The sequence below is a fragment of the Corvus kubaryi genome, unplaced genomic scaffold (genome assembly GCF_017639235.1).
Source record: "Corvus kubaryi isolate FWS band 111438036 unplaced genomic scaffold, C.kubaryi_AGA036_p1.0 137, whole genome shotgun sequence".
Taxonomy (NCBI): domain Eukaryota; kingdom Metazoa; phylum Chordata; class Aves; order Passeriformes; family Corvidae; genus Corvus; species Corvus kubaryi.
Window position 1 is genome coordinate 2,831,815 of NW_024580671.1, and position 22,042 is coordinate 2,853,856.

Genomic DNA, 22,042 nt, shown 5'->3' on the forward strand with positions numbered 1-22,042 from the left:
AATAAGAGACATGCTGAGATGTTTCCATAGTGATTCTTTTTTAGGATGAAGTGGTGATGTCTTAGAGTTCTTTGAAGTATGTCTAGCTTCAGGGGAAGACTTCAGCAAAATACTTGCCCAGAGATGCTGTGGTTTCATGCTGACTATGGGGCACAGAAGCCCTTTGCAGCTGTGATGCAGTTGTATAATCCAGCTGCATCCAAGCTCTATCATACTGAAACTCATAGATGCACAATTTTTCCATTATGTCCTTTTTGGGGAGAGGAACAAGATCAGAAGGAAGCTCAGCATGTTTTAATAATCAGAAGACCAGCACTTCAAGCCTAGCAGTATAGAGGTGAACTCTGCTGTCTGGCTACCCAGTGAATTACAGGGTTGTCGTGTCTAATGTAATGTGGATTAAGCACCACATTTATTTAACTCATTTAGTAGAATCTAACTGATAAATCTTGCAATTTAACGTTGATACTTCACCGTAAAACACCCACATCAGCCCAGTCTTTAAACGTGTGCTTAACTTTGCAGCCTTGTGATTAAGGTTGTGGATTGGGACACTGAAGAGCTGGGTTCAGTTCCTGCTCTAGTACAGTCATCCAGTGGGATACAGGGTAAGTCACTAGGCCCCAATTTTTTTGAGCTGTATAGGTTTGTCTCTACTCAGCTATGCCACATCTGTCTAATTAAGATCTAAGGTATCATTTACAGTAGCATTATATGATATAAAACCTGTGTACTGTTGGCTGTCAATGAATTGTATGAGCAGATTTTATGCCAAAGCCTCTCACTTGCAATGTAAATTCTATCTTGCAGAAATTTTGAGGGTAAGTCAGGGCTATTTAATGGTTTCTGTGTTATGTGTTCTTAAGACAGATAGTCCCCCTCATTTTTGAATGTTCCTTAGTTTTCCCCACATTTACATCTTTCTGTCTCTTTTCTTTATAGAAAGTAAGTCCTTTGTATTCTTTCCATTATGTGCGCATAGAAGATGAACTGCAAGAGACACCAAAGTACTGAATGGGAATGTAGCTGCTACCTCAGTAAAAATAATGCTTCAGTAGACAGTGTAGTGTGCTGAAAGGGGTAGATAGACCATGATGTTTGGTTCTATGAAGGGAGTACTATGACCTCAAAACAGGTATATTTTTCAGAGCCTGACATAGGTATTGACCAAATGCTGCTCAGACAATATCATTGCATAGCCTATTATCACATCATGAAAATAAAACATAGGAGCTACTTCATTTGATAACATAGCCTATAGACTGTGAGGTACATGAGATTAATATTCTCTGGCTGGTGCACCAGTAGTTTTTCATAGAATGGTTTGGTTTGGAAGGGACCTTAAAGATCAGCCAGTTCCAGCTGCCCTGCCATAGGCAGGGAACCTTCCACTAGACCAGGTTACTCAGAGGCCCATCCAATTGGCCTTGAACAGTTCTAGGAATGGGGAGTTCAAAACCTCCCTGGGCAACCTGTTCCAGTACCTCACCAACCTTATAGTAAAGATTTTCTTCCTAATATCTAATCTAAACCTACTTTCTTTCAGCTGAAGGCCATTCCCCCTTATCCTGTCACTACATACCCTTATTAAAGATCTCCAGCTCTCTTGTAGGCCCCCTTTAGGTACTTCTATAAGGTTCTATAAGGTCTCTCCAGAACCTTCTCTTCTCCAGACTGAATAACCCAAACTTTTCCAGGTCTGTCTTTCAGTCTTGTGACCAACTTGGTGCCCCTGGACTCATTCCAGTTGGTCAACATCGTGTGTTGGGGCCCCCAGTTTTCTCAGACTTTATTTTTTTTTCCCCCCACTAGTCTTGGAATCAAGACTGGAGTTAGTCCATGATTAATATCTTCAAAAGATCATTGTAGTGGAAGGGGATGTCCAATTAGTGTGTACTGCATGAGGAGCAAAATAGCTAGTGGACCTAAATGGGAATGAATGCTACCAGAACATCTGAGACCTCCTTCACAGTCTAGGAAAGTTTAACTTTTCTAAAGTAAGCTGTATTCCATGAGATAAGCTGCCCACTAAGGATATGAAAATGCCAGTGTATTTTGATAGATTCCTAAAAAAGCCCTAGAAAGTTGACCCTGAATGAGGGAACTTGAAGTAGGACTTAGCTGGAGTTCAGGATATAAATGCCAAATTGGTTTCTGAACTTTGCTCAGCTTCTCTCTCATCACAGAGATGAAGAGACTGATTATACAAGTTAGCAGCTCTGAACCTAAGCTTCTGAGGTCTTTAGATCTTTGCTTTGTAGCTTGCTTCGACATGTTGCAGTCTGCATCTCTCAGATGCTTTTCTGTAGCCTTACAATAGTTTCAAACAGAAGTTCTAAGCCCTTTGAGTTAGTTGTCTGGCACAGCAGTCTATATTGCAGCATAAGAGCCACACAAAGTCAGGTGCTATGTTGCTTATTGCTGAGGCCTGCATGTTTTGTTAGATCTGGTACTAAATACTCCACAACACTGAGGAGAAAGTTAGGCTTGGAGCTTGTTAGGGCTCTTAGTATATGGATATATTTGCTTGCAATCAGACTTACTGAAATAAATGGAGATACATCCTTAAGTTAGAATTGTGTATGATCAGCTCCTGGGAGTAAGACCCTAAAAAGAGGAATTGCTTCTTATGTATATGTTTATGTAAAGGTGAAGTGACAATTGCATTTTCAAATATGCCTTGAAAAGAAGAGGGCTGGGGAGAACTACAAGATACAGATCTACAATACTCCATTTCGCTTCCACTTCATGTTTCTATTTTCTGTCTGGAACCTTGTAGCAACAGGCTGATACAGTTTCCTTGCTAGGCTAGGTAGCATCACCATTATGTACACTGTGTGATCCCCTTTTTGAGCATCTGAGAAATGGAGAAATCAAGAGATATCTTCTGAAACCTCTTATGACTGAAGCTCAGAATGTTGAATACAGAATATTTTCTATATTTCCTTTATATTCAGTCTTACTGCTCTGTTACAAGTCAAGATGTAAGGTTTTCTAAGAAATGTTGATTCTGTTCCTGATCATTCTATATTTCTAAAAAGTTTGGTTGAATGTCCAAAATTCCAAACAAATAAATAACTAATTTCAGTAATATCTCACTTTCAGTAAGGCTTGCCTCAAACCTGTTACAGTGCTTTATAAATTAGGTGTCTCTGGGTTTTTGATATCTTACAAGACTTATGACCAAGGGTGAGGTAAAATCACTCTTGCATGTGATCAAAAAAGCTTCGCAATGAAGGACAGTAATTCAAATTTGAAACTATTAGAAGTTTTCACATGTGTTCTGTCAAGTTCTGACTATTCTTCCATTTACTCTGATTTATACTTTGTTCCCCTCCTAGGTGCCTATCTTGTGCCATACTTAATCTTGCTGCTGATAATAGGGATTCCACTCTTTTTCTTGGAGCTTGCTGTCGGGCAGAGGATCCGCCGAGGGAGTATTGGTGTGTGGAATTATATCAGCCCCAAACTTGGAGGAATTGGATTTGCAAGCTGTGTAGTAAGTTTTTTAACATTGCGTCGTTTGCTTTCAGATGTTGTGATTTAGATTTCCTGTTTTGCCACAGGGAAAGGCCACTGATTTTTCGCTAGGCACCAAGGTCAGTTTACACTGTTTTTGAAGATCTTAGAACTTGAATTGATCCATTAAAAATGTTGATATATATGTGTCTGTTAAATCAGTCAACTTGCATTTTGTGATTCTTTTGAAATTAGGAACTGTGGAACAGAATAGTTTTCTGGAGGAAAAATGCCTGTAAAAGTATAGGTGTAATATGATAGGTACGGAGAAAAGTGAAAATTTAGAAAATGTCATGTACTTTAATGGGACCAATCATTCCCTTCTTCTTCTGACTTAGTTGAGTTAAACTTAGGTTCATTGTCTGATGTACAGAAACATGCAGACGTTCAGCAGGGATTTTTTTTATTTACTTCATAAATGTAACTTTTTGGTTGCTTTTTTTTCCTTTTTATTAGGTATGCTTCTTTGTGGCCCTGTACTACAATGTCATTATTGGATGGAGCCTGTTTTACTTTTCCCAGTCTTTTCAGCATCCGTTACCATGGGACCAATGTCCTTTAGTTAAAAATGCATCTCATACCTGTAAGTCTGTGTCAACATAAGGTTCTTAAAAATCATATAAAATACGTAAAATTTGAGATTTTCAAACAAAAAGGAGTCAAAATACAATTCAAAAAGATATTTGTGTGCAAAAGTGTTCTAGGCGAAACTGGTTTTCTATCTTAATAAGATGTCATGTTATAATACTTGAAAAAATACAACAGAAGATTAATCTAAGACAAATACACTATATTTGGAAAGAAGCATCACTGTCAACAGCATTTTAAAGAGTAGTGAAATTAGGAGAATGCTATTTAGTGTGTTGCAGAAAAAACTTATTTCTTTTTTTCTGGTGTTGATACTGCCTTTTACACTTACTTGATGAAAAACAAAGGTGAAAGAGGAACATTCTTACATTTCAATTAGTAGGGTACTTCCTGGCACAAAGTTGTTGGCTTACTAAGAAAGGGGAAAATGGAAAACTGTAAATACCAATGAAATGCAAGTGATGAAAGCACTGTTTTCTTTGTAAATTAATAGAAATGAGATAATCAGTCATTGGATTTTTGCTGTAATGAGATGATCTCTTATGGACATATTTTATAACAGCATGAAAAGTGCCTTATCCTTTGGATTTGTTTATCTTGTAACAGTATGCATTTTGCATTATTATTGCTATTGAAATGTGTATTATTTATTTTTTTAGTCTCCTTTTTTTCCAGATTCTAAATTTTCTTTCATTATCTTTTGTGGGTTTATTTGCCACTTGAATAAAGAACAACCAGGGACATTTGAAAAGTGGTACCTTATCACAGTGTCTTTTCCAGAGTTGCTTGCTTCAGTTATTATACAGAAATAGTCAGTACTTTTGAATGTTGACACAGTCAAATGTATTGTATTTCATACGGTATTGTCCATTAATCAAGCAACAGTGATTGTTTATGTACTCTTATCCTGCCTAAATAAGACACAGTGTGTCCGCCCAGCTTCAGCAGAAGCCATTTGAACGAAGTTTAAAAAAAGAAAATGTTTATATTTGATAATATCTTAACATTTTAATAGATTATTTCAGTGAAGATCTGGCATCTGTGCTAGGTTTCTTAGAAATAGCATATTTTTCCATTTTTTTCCATTAATTATCTTGATTCAGGGCCTAGCTTACATATGTAGTTGATTGTCAGGTATAAATAATTTATAAAGAACTTAAGTAAATATTTTCTCTGAAGAAATCTTTCTATTTATGTGTTATATGTCTAGGTAATTTCTTAAACTCTTTGGTAACATGAGTATAACAGAATTACAGTATAATCAAAAGAATCATTTCTGGAATATACATAGCAACTTTCATTAAACATATCTGTGTAGGAACCATTTATTTCCTTTTCTCATAACTTTGGTATCATTACGCTATTATTTTATTGTTTATAATAGTAATTAAGTCCCTTTTTATTTCAGTGCCATATCAAAGTGGACACAATCGACAATTTGTTTTACATTTGTCTTCAAATTTGTGTTCATTGCAGAGATGGTTTTCATAGTGTGCAATTCATGGTATCACATGCAGATAATGCAGTCTTATGTGTGATAAATGGAATGTATGTCTTCATTTAAGCCTGCCTACTATTTAGTTCTAAAGTGAGAAATAAATTCTGCCTTGGAGCAGGATTAACCATAATGCTGAGGAATACATTATCCCAAAAGGGTGTTTTAAAAGATATAGCCAGAAGCTTTCACTGATAGCAGTCACTTTTTCTTTTAGACAATGTCTTAAGGCTATTTTTTGAGTTTAGTTTCTTAATAAATGGTGATGGCACAATTAGAAATATTTAGAAGTGGTAGAACACTGCAGTGAAATATCTCTCCTGAACCCATTCTTTACTTGCTAACATCTCTTTGACAGTTGTGGAGCCAGAGTGTGAAAAAAGTTCTGCAACCACTTATTACTGGTACAGAGAAGCACTGAATATTTCCAGCTCTCTGTCAGAGAGTGGGGGTTTAAATTGGAAGATGACTATCTGCTTGCTGGCTGCCTGGGTCATGGTATGCTTTGCCATGATCAAAGGCATTCAGTCTTCAGGCAAAGTGAGTATACTATTTACCTGCATGACATTGTTTTACTTTGAAGCATTTCAGGACATTTCTGTTCACCAAACCCTCTGTTTACATTCATGAAATCTGTAGGAGCAGGTTAAGTGCTGTGACTCACCTCTGTATTTGTATTATCTCAAGCAGAGGAATGTTAGTAGTTAAGCATTAAAATTTTAGCAATTTTATTGGAAATGGTGCTAATTTAGTGGGAATTGAGATCTGAAGAATCATTTTACTTCTCATCAGCATAATTGTTGCATGTAACTGTTCCTCAGCTTTATTGTGCAGCATAAGTCTGTGTGTTTTGAGTGTTTAAGGAAATAGGTTTCCATGTGTACTCACAGTATGACTGCAGTGCACCTGCATATGCATGCTTCTGTCATTAACATAGCTGCTTTCCAGGTTTCTGGATTGTTTCTTTTGACTAATCACTTACCATCCCTTTGCATCTGAGTACTGTTGTCTTCTTTCCTTTGCATGCAGCCAGCTGGATTAGCTGGTGAAAGATTTGCTAGATCTGTTGATCTCAGTGGGATTTTCAGAGGAAAAATAATTCGTTCTAATAACAAAATTCTTTGCTATTAAAAAGTTTGGCACTGACATGGCAATTTCTGTGACATCCTTAGAGCATTTCAGTTAAAGAAAAAAGTATCAAGTTTAACTAGTGAATCATTTTACTAAACTTTATAGAATAAATTTTCTTTTCAGTGATGGGTAATGAAAGATCAGATTTGATTACTATTTTTTGTTGTTTTGACAGTAAGCATTACCTATTGATTGAATTCATTGATTATGTACTTTTTATTGATTCTTGTCCCCTTTCCTTCTGAAGACAAAATTAGTTACTATTCATGCTGCATACCTTTGCCATACCCAGCCAAAGTGCTTTTGTAAAGAGAGGCATTTCTGCCACAGTTTACTTCTGTCTTTGTTGTCATCTCATTGAAATCATACTGAATTTCCCTGGAAGTCTGGTGGTTCTTTATCAGTTAATGATAAGTACATCAGGCAGTTGTATTGTTTTTGTACAGTACAGAATTTAATTTCTTCTGCAATCATGTGATTTTGCTTTCTTCTGCAGAGACACGGGGAATGGGAAGTGTTCTGCATATTTCTTAGAACATATGATTACCAATTCAGTCATACATCCAAAGGATACTGAGTAGTGAATGAAGCTATTGAATGGAAAGTCCATGTTAAATGTCACGTTACATTTTTTCTTACCTTCTTATATTTCAGATCATGTATTTTAGTTCCCTTTTTCCATATGTGGTACTTTTATGCTTTCTGATCAGAGGACTGCTCCTTAATGGGTCAGTGGATGGAATTCGTCACATGTTCACCCCTAAGGTATGTACTTAATTTGTTTGCAGAGTGTTAAAGTTTCAGTGGCAATTTGGCCATTTATGAATGTTCTCATTTAAACTTATTGTCTTCATAGAACATTTGGCTGCTTTTCTGTTGCTTAAATTGCAAAATTGTTCTTTACCTCAGTGGCACAATACCAAGCCCTAAAGTCCAAAGGCTCTAGGTGTTCCAAGGGTCTGTAGAGTTACCTCCCTTAGGTGAGGGTTCCCAGAGTTTTACGCCTCTAGAAAGCTAAGCAACTGAGAGTGCAATTTAGAGGATTCAGGATGTTCAGAGAGCTCTAAATACTGAAAATAGAAGTGAATCTTCAATCTTGCCATTTCCTAATACTGAAATTTCTAGTTCTGGGATGTCAGTGCCTCACTTTGAACAGTCATGGCATAAATAATTATCTTGTCCCTTTTGAAAAAGAACATTCTTTTTCTTCCCTTCTAGAAATAAACTAAAGCTGTTTACATAGTAGCCCGAAGTACAGGAGACCTGTGTTTAATAGTAAAGTAGTGTAAGCACTCTCCACTCAGCTTTCCTTATCCATTTTCTTATGATGTGACAAGATAGCAGAAGTTCTGAGCATACATTTTTTGCTGCCAGTGTTTTTACCAGCAATGTGCCTTACACAGCTTTAGATTTTCTAACTACGGAGGTGCTAAGGGATGTTATGAATCATTGTTTAGCTTGAAGGTCTAAATTCTACCCACACCTATCTCGAATGCTCACAGCTACATCTGTACTATAGGAACAGCATGTTTGAATAGTCAGAGCCATACTCAGGACTGTATAATGCTGGGCTTCATATTGTATTGTGAAATTGACTTTCCAGCAAGTCCCCTTCATAATACAGTTAAGAAGAACAGGACCATTATTTCAAAAATTGAAGCTAAATAATAAAATAATCAAAATCAATGCACATAGTGGCTAATGCCAGATGACAGGGTGTTGTCAGTTGTTTTGATTCCAGGTGTTTTGAGTCTGAAGAGCTGTCATCCTATAAAAATGACCTTTTTCAGCTCTCACATTGATGCAGTCATGTTCCACTTCACTCACTGTCACTGCTTTAGAGAGTAGTGCTTGTGCAGGAACTTGCAGGCTGCTCAGGCAAATTTGGGAAACCCGAGAAAGAGAGAAATGTAGTCCCTACTAACAAGAGAAAGTCTAAAGCAGAGGTGAAATACAGACCTCTATAAGATATAATTTGGTTTCTCGACCGCAGTGTTAATACTTTCTTTGACTGGAGAAGTACCACTAGCTACTGAGGGAAAATAAATAGAAAAACTCCCCTTGGATACCAACACCTCTTCAGTACTCACTACTTCATCTGAGTTAGACTTAAAATAAATTGCAGCTGATGCTTACTGTACAGTTATGTTATACTTAATTATACAATTGTTTCAACTGTTCAGATAAATGATATCAAACAAAAAATTGTTCTTAATTTATTCTGCCAGTTTCCAGTTCTGTATCAAAATTTAAGGTGTGATTTAAATTTGAAGTTAGGAGACCTGTATGTTACATGTATTATATGTGAATATAAACCTTAAAAAGTATTTCCATTATCATTTTTTGTACTTGAGCACTAACTTGGACTGTAGGTTCATATGAGACTACCTAAAGAAATTTAGACTCCCCCACCTGTTGTTTCGTTTGCTCCACTGTGCTAGCACTTTATATGGGCAGCCATATATAAGCTATAAAAAGGAATGCTAAACCAATCTAGCATGAAAATTATTCAGATAGATAGATGTGAGAGGGGAGGGAAAAACATCTTTTCAGCCCAATTAGCTGAGCAAATGACTACATTTGGAGCACAGATGATCTCAGCAAATTGCCGTAAGAGTTATGCCAGCATGGGAGAGGACTAGCACACATTGGTGCAGGTAGGAGAGTGCAGGACTAATGTAGAAGGGGAGTATTTCTCTGTTTGGCATGGTTGTTGAACAAAGCAGAGATTCTAAATAAGAAACTTCATGGAAAACCTACAGAAAGGTATATGAAAAGCCCACTTAAATCAACTACTGCAATTAAAGTATAGGATTATATGAAGCTGAAGTACAGAGATACCTAACAGCAAATCAATTGCAAATTTATTTTGGAAGTCTGGGCCATGTGTATCCAAGAACGCATTGCTTTTGATGGTACCAAATGATACATTGTAGAAAGCGAGAAGTGTTTTGATATTTCAAGCATTTATGGATTTGGTACAGTTAAGAATGTTCCTCGATCTCCCTCTGGTGGGAAAGCTGTGGCATGACCATGTGATACAGAGGTTGACCTGCGTGCAATAGCTACTTGTGCATTGTAATTATAATCAAAATTGTGAGTCAGGAATAAATTTATTGTCATAAACACCTTTGCTTTTCCCAATTACATTGTATTTCAGCTATATATTAGTGAATAAAGAAGCTATCTGCTACTTATCTGTAATAAATATTCTACCTTCATGGGAAACTGACATTTTATTCAAAATGTTATAACAATGGCAGATTTATTTCTTCTCAGCGTAAGACAGTCAGTCTAATAATGCTTGCATCTTTGCTGATGCTTTTTTGTTTTAATTTTATGAATAAACCTAGGGCTTAAAAAAAATAAAAATTACATTCTTTAATGGAGGCCCTGAATCAGCTTCAGAAAATCTAATGTTTAAATTTGACATGTACTTCCTTACTTCTTTTTTGTGATTCAGTATCTAGAAGAATTTGAGCTAGACAGATGATGACACATAACTTTGTAACAAAGTTATTTTTTTGAAGGCGCAATACAGTTCAATTTTTTGATAAAAGGCATAGCTGCCCCTGAAATACATGACCTATTTAACATAGGCTTAAGTTTAAGGCATCTGACTTTAGAGATTTGATTCATGGACTATACAGCTTGTGGTGGCCAGCGTTCATATCATATATGTCATTTTGCTTTACATATTTGCATGTAATAGGATTCCATATAAGCATGTATATCTCATGTTCACCTTTTTTGTTTGTTTTAAAAGTAACAACAAAGCAGCTTTAATTATACTCATTGCATTTATTAAGAGGGTTGGTCAATCTAAAAGACATCTTAAGTCTAACAGAAGTCAGTACATATACTGTAAATAAAAGATAGTTAATACTGTAAAAAAAAAAAAAGTTCTCTTATTTCTCAGCATAACTAGCTACTATTTCAGTTACATAGCTCCAGTAGTGTCTTATTGTTGGGAACATACTGTAGAGCAAGCATGTTTCTCTTTGGTGTTTAGATAATATAAAATACATAGAAATTCTGGCCCATAAGTTTGCCAACTTCAGGTGTCGCATTCAGCTTTCATTTTATCATAATGAAAATACATTTGTGGTGGAGTATTAGGGTTTTATGATGTAGGGTTTTTTTCTGTTGTTTTTTCATATAATAGAAATGCAATTTATAGCTGACATATATTATATCTAATTTCAAACAGCTTGAAATAATGCTGGAGCCCAAGGTCTGGAGAGAAGCTGCTACTCAGGTGTTCTTTGCCTTAGGGCTTGGATTTGGTGGAGTCATTGCCTTTTCAAGCTACAACAAGAGAGACAACAACTGCCATTTTGATGCTGTACTGGTGTCCTTCATCAATTTTTTCACTTCTGTGCTGGCAACTTTGGTGGTGTTTGCAGTGCTGGGCTTCAAAGCTAATATCATAAATGAAAAATGTGTTATCCAGTACGAATATCTGTTTATTTTTTTTTAATTATTTTTATGCTTTATTTTATTTCTGAGCTAACACAGATCACTGACTTTGATCTCTCTGTTTTATTGTGTTTTACAGAAATTCAGAGAAGATTTTAAAACTTTTGAAAATGGGCAATCTCAGCCAGGATATGATCCCACATCATATCAATTTCTCAAGCATTACAGCAGAAGATTATAATTTAGTTTATGACATTATACAGAAAGTTAAAGAAGAAGAGTTTGATTCTCTTGGTCTGAAATCTTGTCAAATAGAAGATGAACTTGACAAGGTAATGTCATTCAGTCTTGAATACAGAAATTATGAACAGATGGGTATTTGTAAGCCTGAAACAAGTTGTACTGTGAAGTGTACCTGTGTACACAGAGTATCAGTGCAGCATACCTGTGAGCCGTGCACCTATAAAGACCTGGACGAAAACATGGTTGCATTCCAGCTCACTTGAGGACTTTTGGGTCTGGTGTCTTAACATAGTCTTCACTGATTTATAATATATTTTGATCATTATATCACTCTTCTCAGGAGGTGATAAGTTTTTAAAGCTCTGTTTTTTAGAAGAATTGAGCATGATGGTTTTTCCAAAGACTAAACAGAGGTGTTACCTATTCATTATCTCAGATTGCAATATATTCTAATGCTAAGATACAATTATTAGATAAAAATACTACTTTGCTGAAAGTAAAAAATTATTCTTTACTTATTAGGTAGTTGTTTAATGAGTATCATCCTGTTTTGAAATGTTACAGTAAATGAAATATATAGCAGAAATTATAGCTTTAGGGAGTCAATTGTAGATTGAAACACTGACTTCTATATAGTTGCACCAGGATCTGAAGATAAAATATAAAATTGGTGACTTAGACTTCAAAAGTTTCTACACTATTCCCACTGTTTAAATTTGAAACAAAAGTATAGAAATTAAATCCTGTGTATGCTTACTGGAGAAAACAGAGTATATTTTGTACTAGTCCTGTATAGTAGCTCTCATGCAAAATTCAGTGAAAGAGAGAAGGAAGTTCTGATTGGACATGAGAGGAAAATTTTTCGTAATGAGAGCAATCAGCCATTGGACTAATCTCTCTGTGGAATGGATGGTTTCCACAACACTGGACACTTAAGATTCAGCTGTACAGGGTGCTAGGCCATCATTCTAGACTGGTTTTGCCAAGAAAGTTTGGACCAGATGATCCTTGAGACACCTTCAAACCTAGTAATCTGTGATTATGTGAAAGAATTGTGTTAATGTCAATCAGCTAATAAATTCTCATGTTTCAGTAAATCGTATTAATTGGAAGAATTGCATATTAGATAGCAACTTCCCACTCTGCCTTCAAGATGTAATCAGTGACACTGCATGAACACGAAGTCAGACTTGTCAGGCTGTCACACTACCAAAAAAAATTAAAAACAAATTCACAAATAATGACAGAATGTTTTTTTCTCATTGACAGGCAGTTCAAGGAACTGGTTTAGCTTTTATTGCATTTACAGAAGCAATGACCCACTTCCCTGCTTCTCCCTTCTGGTCAGTTATGTTCTTTCTCATGTTAGTAAATTTGGGACTTGGAAGTATGTTTGGAACCATAGAAGGCATTATCACACCCATTGTTGATACCTTCAAAGTCAGGAAAGAAATTCTTACTGGTGAGTTACACAAACTTTCTTTTCTCCATAGAGCAGTAAGCTGAATTTTTTTTGACAGTATGAATTCTTTTTTTTATTTCTTTTTCTTTTTTTTGACATGAAAGTTTACAGAGTATTTTACAGAGCAGTAAATCACTGTATTCCAGACTGTACTTCTATGCACAGGCACATTAATATCTGCCAGTAAAACCTTTTCCGGAATGTTATAGTAGCATAAACACTCTAAAACTTAAATTTTAATGGAGGACTAATTTCTGTTACAAGTTTCTGTATGGTCAGTCCTTTTGGGCTCTTCTGGAATACTTTCTATTCCAGCCTGTGTCACACATTGGAGAAACAAAGGAAAAGGAAAGAATGAAAATACATTGCAAATTACTACAAATTATTCTTAAGTAGGCCAAACGAAATCTTAATTTATGATGAAATTTTTATTATGCTAAAATCAGTACAGTTACTCTCTAGAGAAACATATTTTTCCCTGTTAAATGTTTATAAAGTCTTAAACAAGATGTCTAGTTGTTTTATTTGGGGGTTTTTTATTACTTAAATGCCCAAAGTTAATTGAGGTATGGCATGTTTATGTAGTTCTGACTTGTAGGGATTTCTCTTTTTTATATAAAACACCAGCAAAAGTGTGAAAGTTAGGTTTCTGAAAACCTTCAGGACAGCTGCAAAGGACATGATGTGTTATGCACAAATTCAGATTTCATATTAATGCCTGTGAAAGGTGGGATAGAAAATAAAAAAACATTAAAAAGTTGCTTTAATATTATCTAATTCTATGAAGGAAATAATGAACTCTGTGAGAGAAACAATAATGCATTTTATAAGAGTTAACCCCTAATGCAGCAGAGCACTTCTTTTTTTCCCAACTGCTTTCCTTACCTTTCTTAGATAATATTTGAATATAATATTAGAATATACCTTTTTTAGTAATATTTGATTGACTAAAAAAATCAAATTCTTCAGAAAGATAAATCAGCTGATTTTTCGGAAGTCCTGAATTGGTGGTCTTTTGGGGTTTTTTTATAATAAGGTATTAAATTATTGCTGCAAGAGTTAGAAATTAGCTGTTCTTCCTAAGTATGTATGCAAATACCATGATACATAGTCATTACACAGGAGTAATGGAGCATTTTACAGTAATTCTTTGTTACTCTGTTTGACCAAAAAAAAATTAAGATAAAGGAATATTCAAGAACTGCCTTTCTCTTGTAATTTTTTAAAGTGGTATGCATGCATGATTTTAGCTAAACTCAGTTGTACTCAAAAGATTAAAAACACCTTATCAAGTTGTATAATTAACTTACAGGAATGAAATATCTGGATCATTTTTCATGCAGTATTGGCGGCATTTAACAAGAATTATGGCTGCAATAGGTTTTGTGCTTACAGGACAAAAATTTCCTACATTTACAATTTAGAATTGTAAGCACTTTTGCAACTCTTTGGTTCCAGTTAACTCCCTTTTGAGTTCAGGGGAACCAGCTCAAATAGTTAAAGTTATTTTGTGTTCAACAACATTGTGCAGAGAGGTGTAAAGTTCAGACAGTCATTCCAGTAACAGTTCCCACAAGGTTCAAAAAAGTGATAAGTCTTCTACCACAGTATTTGTAACAGTGTCATTGTCTTACTTTCAGTACTATAATCAGCAATAATTGATTATCTTGGATTCATCCAATGGGTGTATTCTATAAAGATATTTTATATTTTGACCCAGGTAATTTTCACCTAATTTTGGAGTACTTAGGTGCATCCTTAGCCTAAGTTCCCTGTGAGAAAAAAAAAAGGGCACTTTAACTGGAAGAATCAGTCTTACTGATGCTTAGCCTAAAATTGATTTCACAATTTATTGAAAATTGACTTAATTTATGTCTACTTAAGCATTAAGTCCTGTTACTGACAAATTTAGTTGGAGAAAATTATATTGAGATCCATTACACAGGATCAACCTTTCCGGAAATACATTTTGGGTTGTTCCTAAAGACGGGACAGAAATGTTGCTTAATGTACAAATACATTTAGACAGATCCTAATAGGATTTCATGCAGGGAATTATGTTTTAGGGGAAGTCTATGAAACTTCTTCATTTTATTTTTTTCCCTTTGTTTTCACTTCTAAGTTCTGTTCACTTCTGAATTCCAAATAGTGAACTGGTGACCAGTTAACATGATGTATGATGTTTTCCCCACCAGTTGATTTTACCCTTGCATTCACATTACATTTATTATTACAGAAATAGTCACTTGATTAATCTCTGCTGCTTAATCAGGACTGCTGTAATATGGAAATTCTAGTAATTCTAATTTCATAACTTTTCCATTTTGTAGGATTGAGACCACCTAAAAAGTAAAATGTTATCGATGTTACTTATATGAAATAATGCGTTAGTTCCTCTTCGTCTGGGAACTTTGTTGTAGTTATTGCTCACATTGCTGTCCTTTATTCCAGTCATCTGCTGCTTGGTAGCATTTTTTATTGGCCTGATCTTTGTGCAGCGCTCTGGAAATTATTTTGTGACGATGTTTGATGACTACTCAGCTACTCTGCCCCTGCTTATCGTGGTCATTTTGGAGAATGTTGCAGTCATACGAATTTATGGAATAGACAAGTAAGTGAAGGAAATGTATCTCCCTGTCCTTATCAACACTATTCATTACAATAATTATTACTGCTTTAGTTATACTGTATGAAGCATGTTCAATATACACAGAAATACAAGTAAGTAGAAAGCGTGTCAATCTGGTCAAGAATCTAGTCTGTTACTAGGGGCAGGATTGGAGCAAGATACACTACATCAGGACAGTGTACTGAAACCCAGAGAATGAGTATAACAGGTCCAAAAAGAGGAGAATACTGTAAAAGAAACAAAATTAGAGAATTAGAAAGGAGAATGGATATGAAAGTATAGGGAATTTGTAGCAACAAAGACATAAAGATTTCAAGAATAACCATGGTCTAATCAGCAGATGAGTATGAGTATTTCAATGCAGTGTTCTAGGCAGGCTGAGAAAGGAACAAAGCAAACTCTTAATGGCAGTAAAAAGAAAAAATTTCTATTTATGAACTAAATTTAGTTTGGGGTGTTGTAGCAATTGTTCTTTGCATCAGTTGTGAGAGGAGATGATAGCAAAACAGGGTCAAAGCTTATTTGGAAGCAGCACAGTTGACAATGACGTAAAGTGACGTATTGGCGATGGGTGAAGAGGAGTGGCTATAAGTCCCTCTTGCTTTTTTCCTTTTTTTTTTTTTTTTTTTTTGTTTAATTCATTTTATAACCAAAATCAGCAGAATGTGTTCAGTAAACGAGATCAGTATGTGCCACACTTAAGGAGTAGAAGAGTTTGGATCAAAAATAACTCGTGCCCTCTGCAGGTCAAGCAGAGCCTGCTGTATTAACATGCTGAAGTAGTTAAAGCATCTGTGATTCCTTTGCATGGAGAAAAAGTGTGACATAGAATGGGTGGGGTTTCAACTGACTTTTCACTTGTTTGATCTGAGTAATCAGCCAATCCTTTGTCACAATGAAACAAAACTATAAGAAGAAAATTTAGTTTTATAGTTTCCAGACATTGTTTTTGGTCTGTGCAGGTAGTGCTTGGCCTACTTGCTCATTAAGGGAGAATTCCAACTTGGACCACATATATAATCCTACAGTTGATCACTTAGATATAAAAACACCATGTAGATTATTTTACACATGCAACCAAAAGATAAAACAGATGACCTGGTTATAAGGTTGGTGATGTCCGAGCTCCACTGTGAATGGAGGTAGACATGCCAAACGTTAGCAGCTTCCTGTGAGGAAGTTGATGTTTAGGCATAGCTGAAATATTGTAATCCTTTACTTACGATTCACAGTGCAGGCCATTCATGTTTTCAGAAGGGATTCTGACAGGATACAGTGAAAAGTTAACAGCTAAAGTTCTCATTCGTAATGACCACCCAAGTACTCCCTCTGGAGTACTCCTGATATTTCTTCTGATGTATGTTTCTCCAGAATATCCTTCAGGAACCTAGCAATTCAGTTTGCAAAAACTGTCAGGATCAACAGCCTCAGATTGCCATTGGCTGTGATAGTACCAAGGGTTCCTTGTAGATGAAATTCCATATAAATGTCTTATTAGATAAAAAGTCTTTGATAAGATAGTAGTAAACCAAAGCATAGCATCCAAAGGGATAAAAAAAAGGTAACGTGGGAATCTCTGTAGCCAAGAAGGAAAATCTCCTCCTCTGGGATCAGTGCTATAAGGCGCTTGAGCCTAAAGGAGACTTTTAGAAGAGGATTAGTAGGATGGAGACAATGGAAGACTTTGAAGTAAAGATAAGATTCGTGTTCAACTGGAAGAAGAACTGGAGATCTCAGAAAGAAAACGCTATCTATAGAGGGCACAATCCATTTGTAAATCCAGCTTCTTTTTTAATGATGTGTTTTATTTCACTGTCAACAAACAATAGAATGCCTCAAGCGGTGCAGTTATTTTTTTTTTTTTCTGAGAGTTTACATGGCAGAAGCTTCACATGTGTAAGTGCTTTGAAAACGTACTTACTGCTCTAAGAGCTTTTTTGAGATGCACATTTCAAAAGGAAGTGGGACCACAAGGGAGTTAAAACAATCATTGCTTTTGCACACTCCAAAAGAATTATTTCTGAAAGCATTCTGTGTTTCTACTGGCTCTGGAACTTCATCATGAGAACAAAAATAGGAGTTTTGTTCATGTCATAACTTAAAATTTTGAGGAACAAGGAGGCAGTTTTATAGCTTGGCGAAGTTTTATTTCAGCAGCTTATATGATGCAAACCATAGCTTATGCATAAAGTTGGTTTTTTAGACTGCAGCACATGTGTGGGTTCAAAATTAATATTGCACAATCTGTAAGATGTGCTGGTAAACAACCCAGCAGTCAATACAAGAAAATGTAAGAAGGAATATAAATGAAAAGTGAGTTTAAATATCTTCAGCACAGTCCAGCAAGCAGCTTACTAAGTCACTGCACTGTGCAGCGATTCCTTTTGTTCATCTGGTCTGAGCTAGTAGTATGAACTCTATTTTTCAGCCCATCAGTAGCTTAAAGTACAGCTATTTCTATATATGCATTTTTCCAGTGTGTTGATTCCCTCAAGTTAGGTGCTGTCGACTATAGCGCTGAAAATCTCAGTGTGTGCATTAACAATAACCTTTTAATCCCTTCACAGATTTATGGAGGACCTGAAGGATATGCTGGGTTTTTCTCCAAGCCAGTATTACTACTACATGTGGAAGTATGTTTCACCAATTGTATTGACATGTTTGCTGGTAGCTAGCATTGTCCAAATGGGATTAAGTCCTCCTGGTTACAATGCTTGGATTGAAGATACGGTATGTATATAGTATGTATGTGTATATGTAGGGTTTGTATGTATATATAATACCATCATCATCATAGTGATCATATCTGAAGCATTTGAGACGTACATGAACAGACAAAAAAATCTCAATTAGAAATTAAAATCAGTATAAATAATGACATGGTTGCTTTTATCTCAGGTTGCTTTGACGTAAAACCAACAATTTTTTAATTTTAGAGTAGTTCTGCTTTAAAATATAATTGATTGACACAAACCTTTATGCCTTGGGTGACTTTTAGTTTGTTGATGTATATTGAAGAAACTCTTAATGTTGGGAGAGGTTGTTTATGTTCATGAAGTCTTATTTTACTGAAGAAAACAGGTGATAACCGCGTAAGTCATTTCAGATATCACATCAGACTTTTCATGTGGAATTAAATATTGAAATTTAGCTATGTCATAATTTTTTTCACTTTTGGAACACATATCCCAGTGTAGGTAGCAGCTGTATTAAAACCTGTCTCTGGTAAGAACTTGTCAGGCTGAGCGGCAAGGCAGTTCTGAGCATTGGCTTCAAAGAGATTCAGTCAAGGTAAATTGGAAGAGTTCTGCTAATTGTAGGCTCATCAGCCCTCAGCTGTTTCTATGGGCTTTTTATGCAAAATGGAGAGAGAGAAAATGTCAGAGAAATTAATCTCGGGAAACTTGTCCAAATTCGCCAGGGGTGAAGTCACAACAAAGACAGGTAAAGGGTAAATACAGGTGGTTGGCTTTCCTATAGGTAGACAGTATGCCTGCCTCTATCCAGACAACTACATGATTCTCAGAAAAATGCTCTTGTTACATATGATTCTTGCCCTCAAAAATTAGAAGGAGAAATACCTTAGAATACCAAACATGCCATTCCTTTCCACATACAAAATTAGGTGAGTGGAGCCTGTTGGCCAGTGATGCATGGATGCCGTAGAGGTGTGGGGTGTAGTCAGTGCCCCAGTAAATGCATTATAGTTTACATGAAGTTTATGCAAAGTGCAATAACTGAGATGGTCCCTGTCTAGACCACCTGTTAGCCTACAGAACAAGGGCTAATTTTCCAGGCATAGTTACAGATACCGTTGCACACTTGTCTGTTCTGGACATCCTTGGATCTATGGTCATCCATGGATCAGGGCACAACTACAGAGAAATGTAACAAAGCCTAAAGTGAAAATCTTGATTTGTGTGCTGCTAAAATGCTCTGAACATCTCAGAAACTGTTCAGTGGTGTTTTAGTCCTGCTCACTGGCAGAAAGATAGCAATCCTACATCTCCATGACTTCAAATTTGAGATCTGTAGTGGTGCCCACAGTGTGGGTGCAGGGTGACAAAAAGGTGAGTATATGCTTGAAAACCACAGACCTCAGTGAAGACTGCAGGTTTTTCTTATTTTTCTGGTAAAGATGTATTAATAGTTTTTCTGTTGTGTTTCTCAGGCAATGGAAGAGTTCCACAGCTATCCAACATGGGCAATGATCGTCTGTATATCTTTGATGGTGTTGGCCCTACTGCCAGTCCCAATAGTCTTCATGGTGCGCCGTTGCAACCTTATCGATGACAGTTCTGGTAGTTTGGCATCTGTATCCTACAAAAGAGGTCGGATAATAAAGGAACCTGTTAATCTGGAGGGAGATAATACAAGTCTGATTCACGGGAAGAGTCCAAGTGAAGTGCCGTCTCCAAATTTTGGCAAAAACATATATCGAAAACAGACTGGATCACCGACTCTGGACACTGCTCCAAATGGACGTTATGGTATTGGGTACCTGATGGCAGATATGCCTGACATGCCAGAGTCTGATTTGTAACTACAGGGAAAAAAAGTGCTGTTTGTTTCTCTCACTGATCACAGCCCTGCTATGAGAAGTGCTCAGCTTCACTTACTAGGGTGCGATCTCAGGTGCTTCATAGTGACAGTCTTTAAAAAGTTATGACTGTACGTACTGGTTGAGAAAACTCCCTTTGGATTAATTCTCTGAGTTTTTATTTGCACTGAAGGAAATGCATTCGAATTCAATGGCAGTCTACATCTGCCAGCACAGCCAAGAATTTGATTTTTTAATTAATTTCTCAATTCAAAGCTTTCTATTTCTGGAGCACAGGTCTCACTCAAATGATAAAATATTTCTGAGGTTATATCACTGAAAATCCTTTTTTTTCTGCTGAATTTCAGGTTGACTCCCAAGTCTTAGTGGTGAGCTCAGTAGTAGTTCACTAAACCCATGTTTATGTAAACACCTGTATTATACCTTATGTAGATATGCTGTACTTATTTTATTAGCACTGATAATTACTTAGGCTATTAGCTGAGTAAAAAACAAACCTGCAAACTATTTTCTTATGTAATAGCTGTATAGAGCAATAGTATTAGAAAATCAAGGAGTAGACTTATAGGAAGGCGATCAAAGATGCCCTGTTCACTGGGGACTGCATAAACTGTGGCTGTACATTTTGTGTAAAATACTTGCTTTTTCAGTGTGAAAACAATGTTAGAGTGAGTCACTCCAAGAATCTTAAGGATTGTGCAGATTCTGCATTTTTTTCTATGCTGTGTGCCTAAAAAAGACCTTGATATTTATTGTGGTTACAAGATTACATATATATTATATTTATATAATATACTTGTAATGTAAATATGTATATTATTCTGTATGTAATAGTTTCAAAAGCTGAAGCAAGATGGCTTTTTTAATTAGTCTCCTTCAGTTTTGCTTCTGTTTTATGCAGATAATTTTTTTCAGTCAGTAACTGTTAAGAACTGTATGGCATTACATTTTAACCTACAAATAAAGAGATTGATAAGGTATTTCTCTGTGATATCCTAATACACTTATTATAACACAGCCTGCTTTTTCCTCATCTGGACTATCTGAAAGAATGACATTTACCAGATGAATACAGATGCTAAAAGAACTTGAAAACAAAAAATCAGTCATCTTAATAAACTATTAGACAGGGCCATTTACTGTGAATACAGGGGCTGATGTAGCACTGTAAACTGGCAGGATACTCTGGAAGCTGGTATGTGATTACTCCTTACCTTAAAATGTTTTAAAATTAGGCATAAATTCTGACTTTGCTACCCCTAATAAGCAAGGAGCAGAACCCACTTGCATTGTCCCAGCATCAAAGAACCAGATTAATTCATCAATGCAGGTCTCTGAAGCTCAAGAGTCTGTGTCAAGAGTACAGTTTTGAGCATGTCAGTGTGGAAAAGCTATGTCAGATAAATGGAAAGGCGCAAAATTTTAAACCAAAGCACTTAAGCAATTGATAAAATTCCTTATGGATAACTCTTTTGTCACAGGAGAATAATCCCAGATAATTTCTACTTCTGAGAGCTTTTGAAATAACTTCCATGGTCTGAAAGTTGAACTAGTAGCATTAGTTGGCAAAAAGCTATATTTAATTATCAAGCTTATTTTACATGTGTTAGAAATTGTACATATAAAAAAGCATGTAAAGCAGTCCTCTACAGTGCACATATTCAAACATATGGGGTAGAGCTGGCATAATTTAAGCAGGTTTTTCTTTGATGTATTGGTGATATTAGCATGTATGTAATGGATCACCATTAGAGACAGAGCAAGCATGTACAAAATATTGCTGCTGTGGCACAGCAGCAGCAAACTTCCACCATCATCCCACATCAGGCTTCTAAAATGACTGTTCGGGGTAGTTGCCGTGCATCCCTCTGTGCCCAGTCTACAGAGTTCTGTTCTTATGGGTGAGTTTCCTGTACTTGCAGGTGCTTTCCTTACATAGACCCTAGTTTTCAACGTGAAGTTATGGTCAAATGTTTGCTTCTACAGAAGAGCTCT

General features: G+C 36.0%; 1 protein-coding gene across 3 annotated transcripts in view; it reads left to right on the top strand.

The window, feature by feature from the left end:
- The window catches only part of SLC6A15 (solute carrier family 6 member 15), a 37,536-nt gene extending 16,509 nt beyond the window's left edge, over positions 1-21,027 (top strand). For all 3 annotated transcript variants that reach the window (XM_042017638.1, XM_042017637.1, XM_042017639.1), the window contains exons 3-12: positions 3,342-3,499; positions 3,976-4,102; positions 5,961-6,142; positions 7,388-7,498; positions 10,944-11,185; positions 11,292-11,484; positions 12,665-12,857; positions 15,309-15,468; positions 18,054-18,216; positions 19,658-21,027. In XM_042017638.1, the coding sequence (XP_041873572.1) occupies positions 3,342-3,499; positions 3,976-4,102; positions 5,961-6,142; positions 7,388-7,498; positions 10,944-11,185; positions 11,292-11,484; positions 12,665-12,857; positions 15,309-15,468; positions 18,054-18,216; positions 19,658-20,029 (1,901 nt within the window). In that variant the 3' untranslated portion in view covers positions 20,030-21,027. The remainder of the gene's footprint in view (positions 1-3,341; positions 3,500-3,975; positions 4,103-5,960; positions 6,143-7,387; positions 7,499-10,943; positions 11,186-11,291; positions 11,485-12,664; positions 12,858-15,308; positions 15,469-18,053; positions 18,217-19,657) is intronic.
- Positions 21,028-22,042: the final 1,015 nt, after the last annotated feature.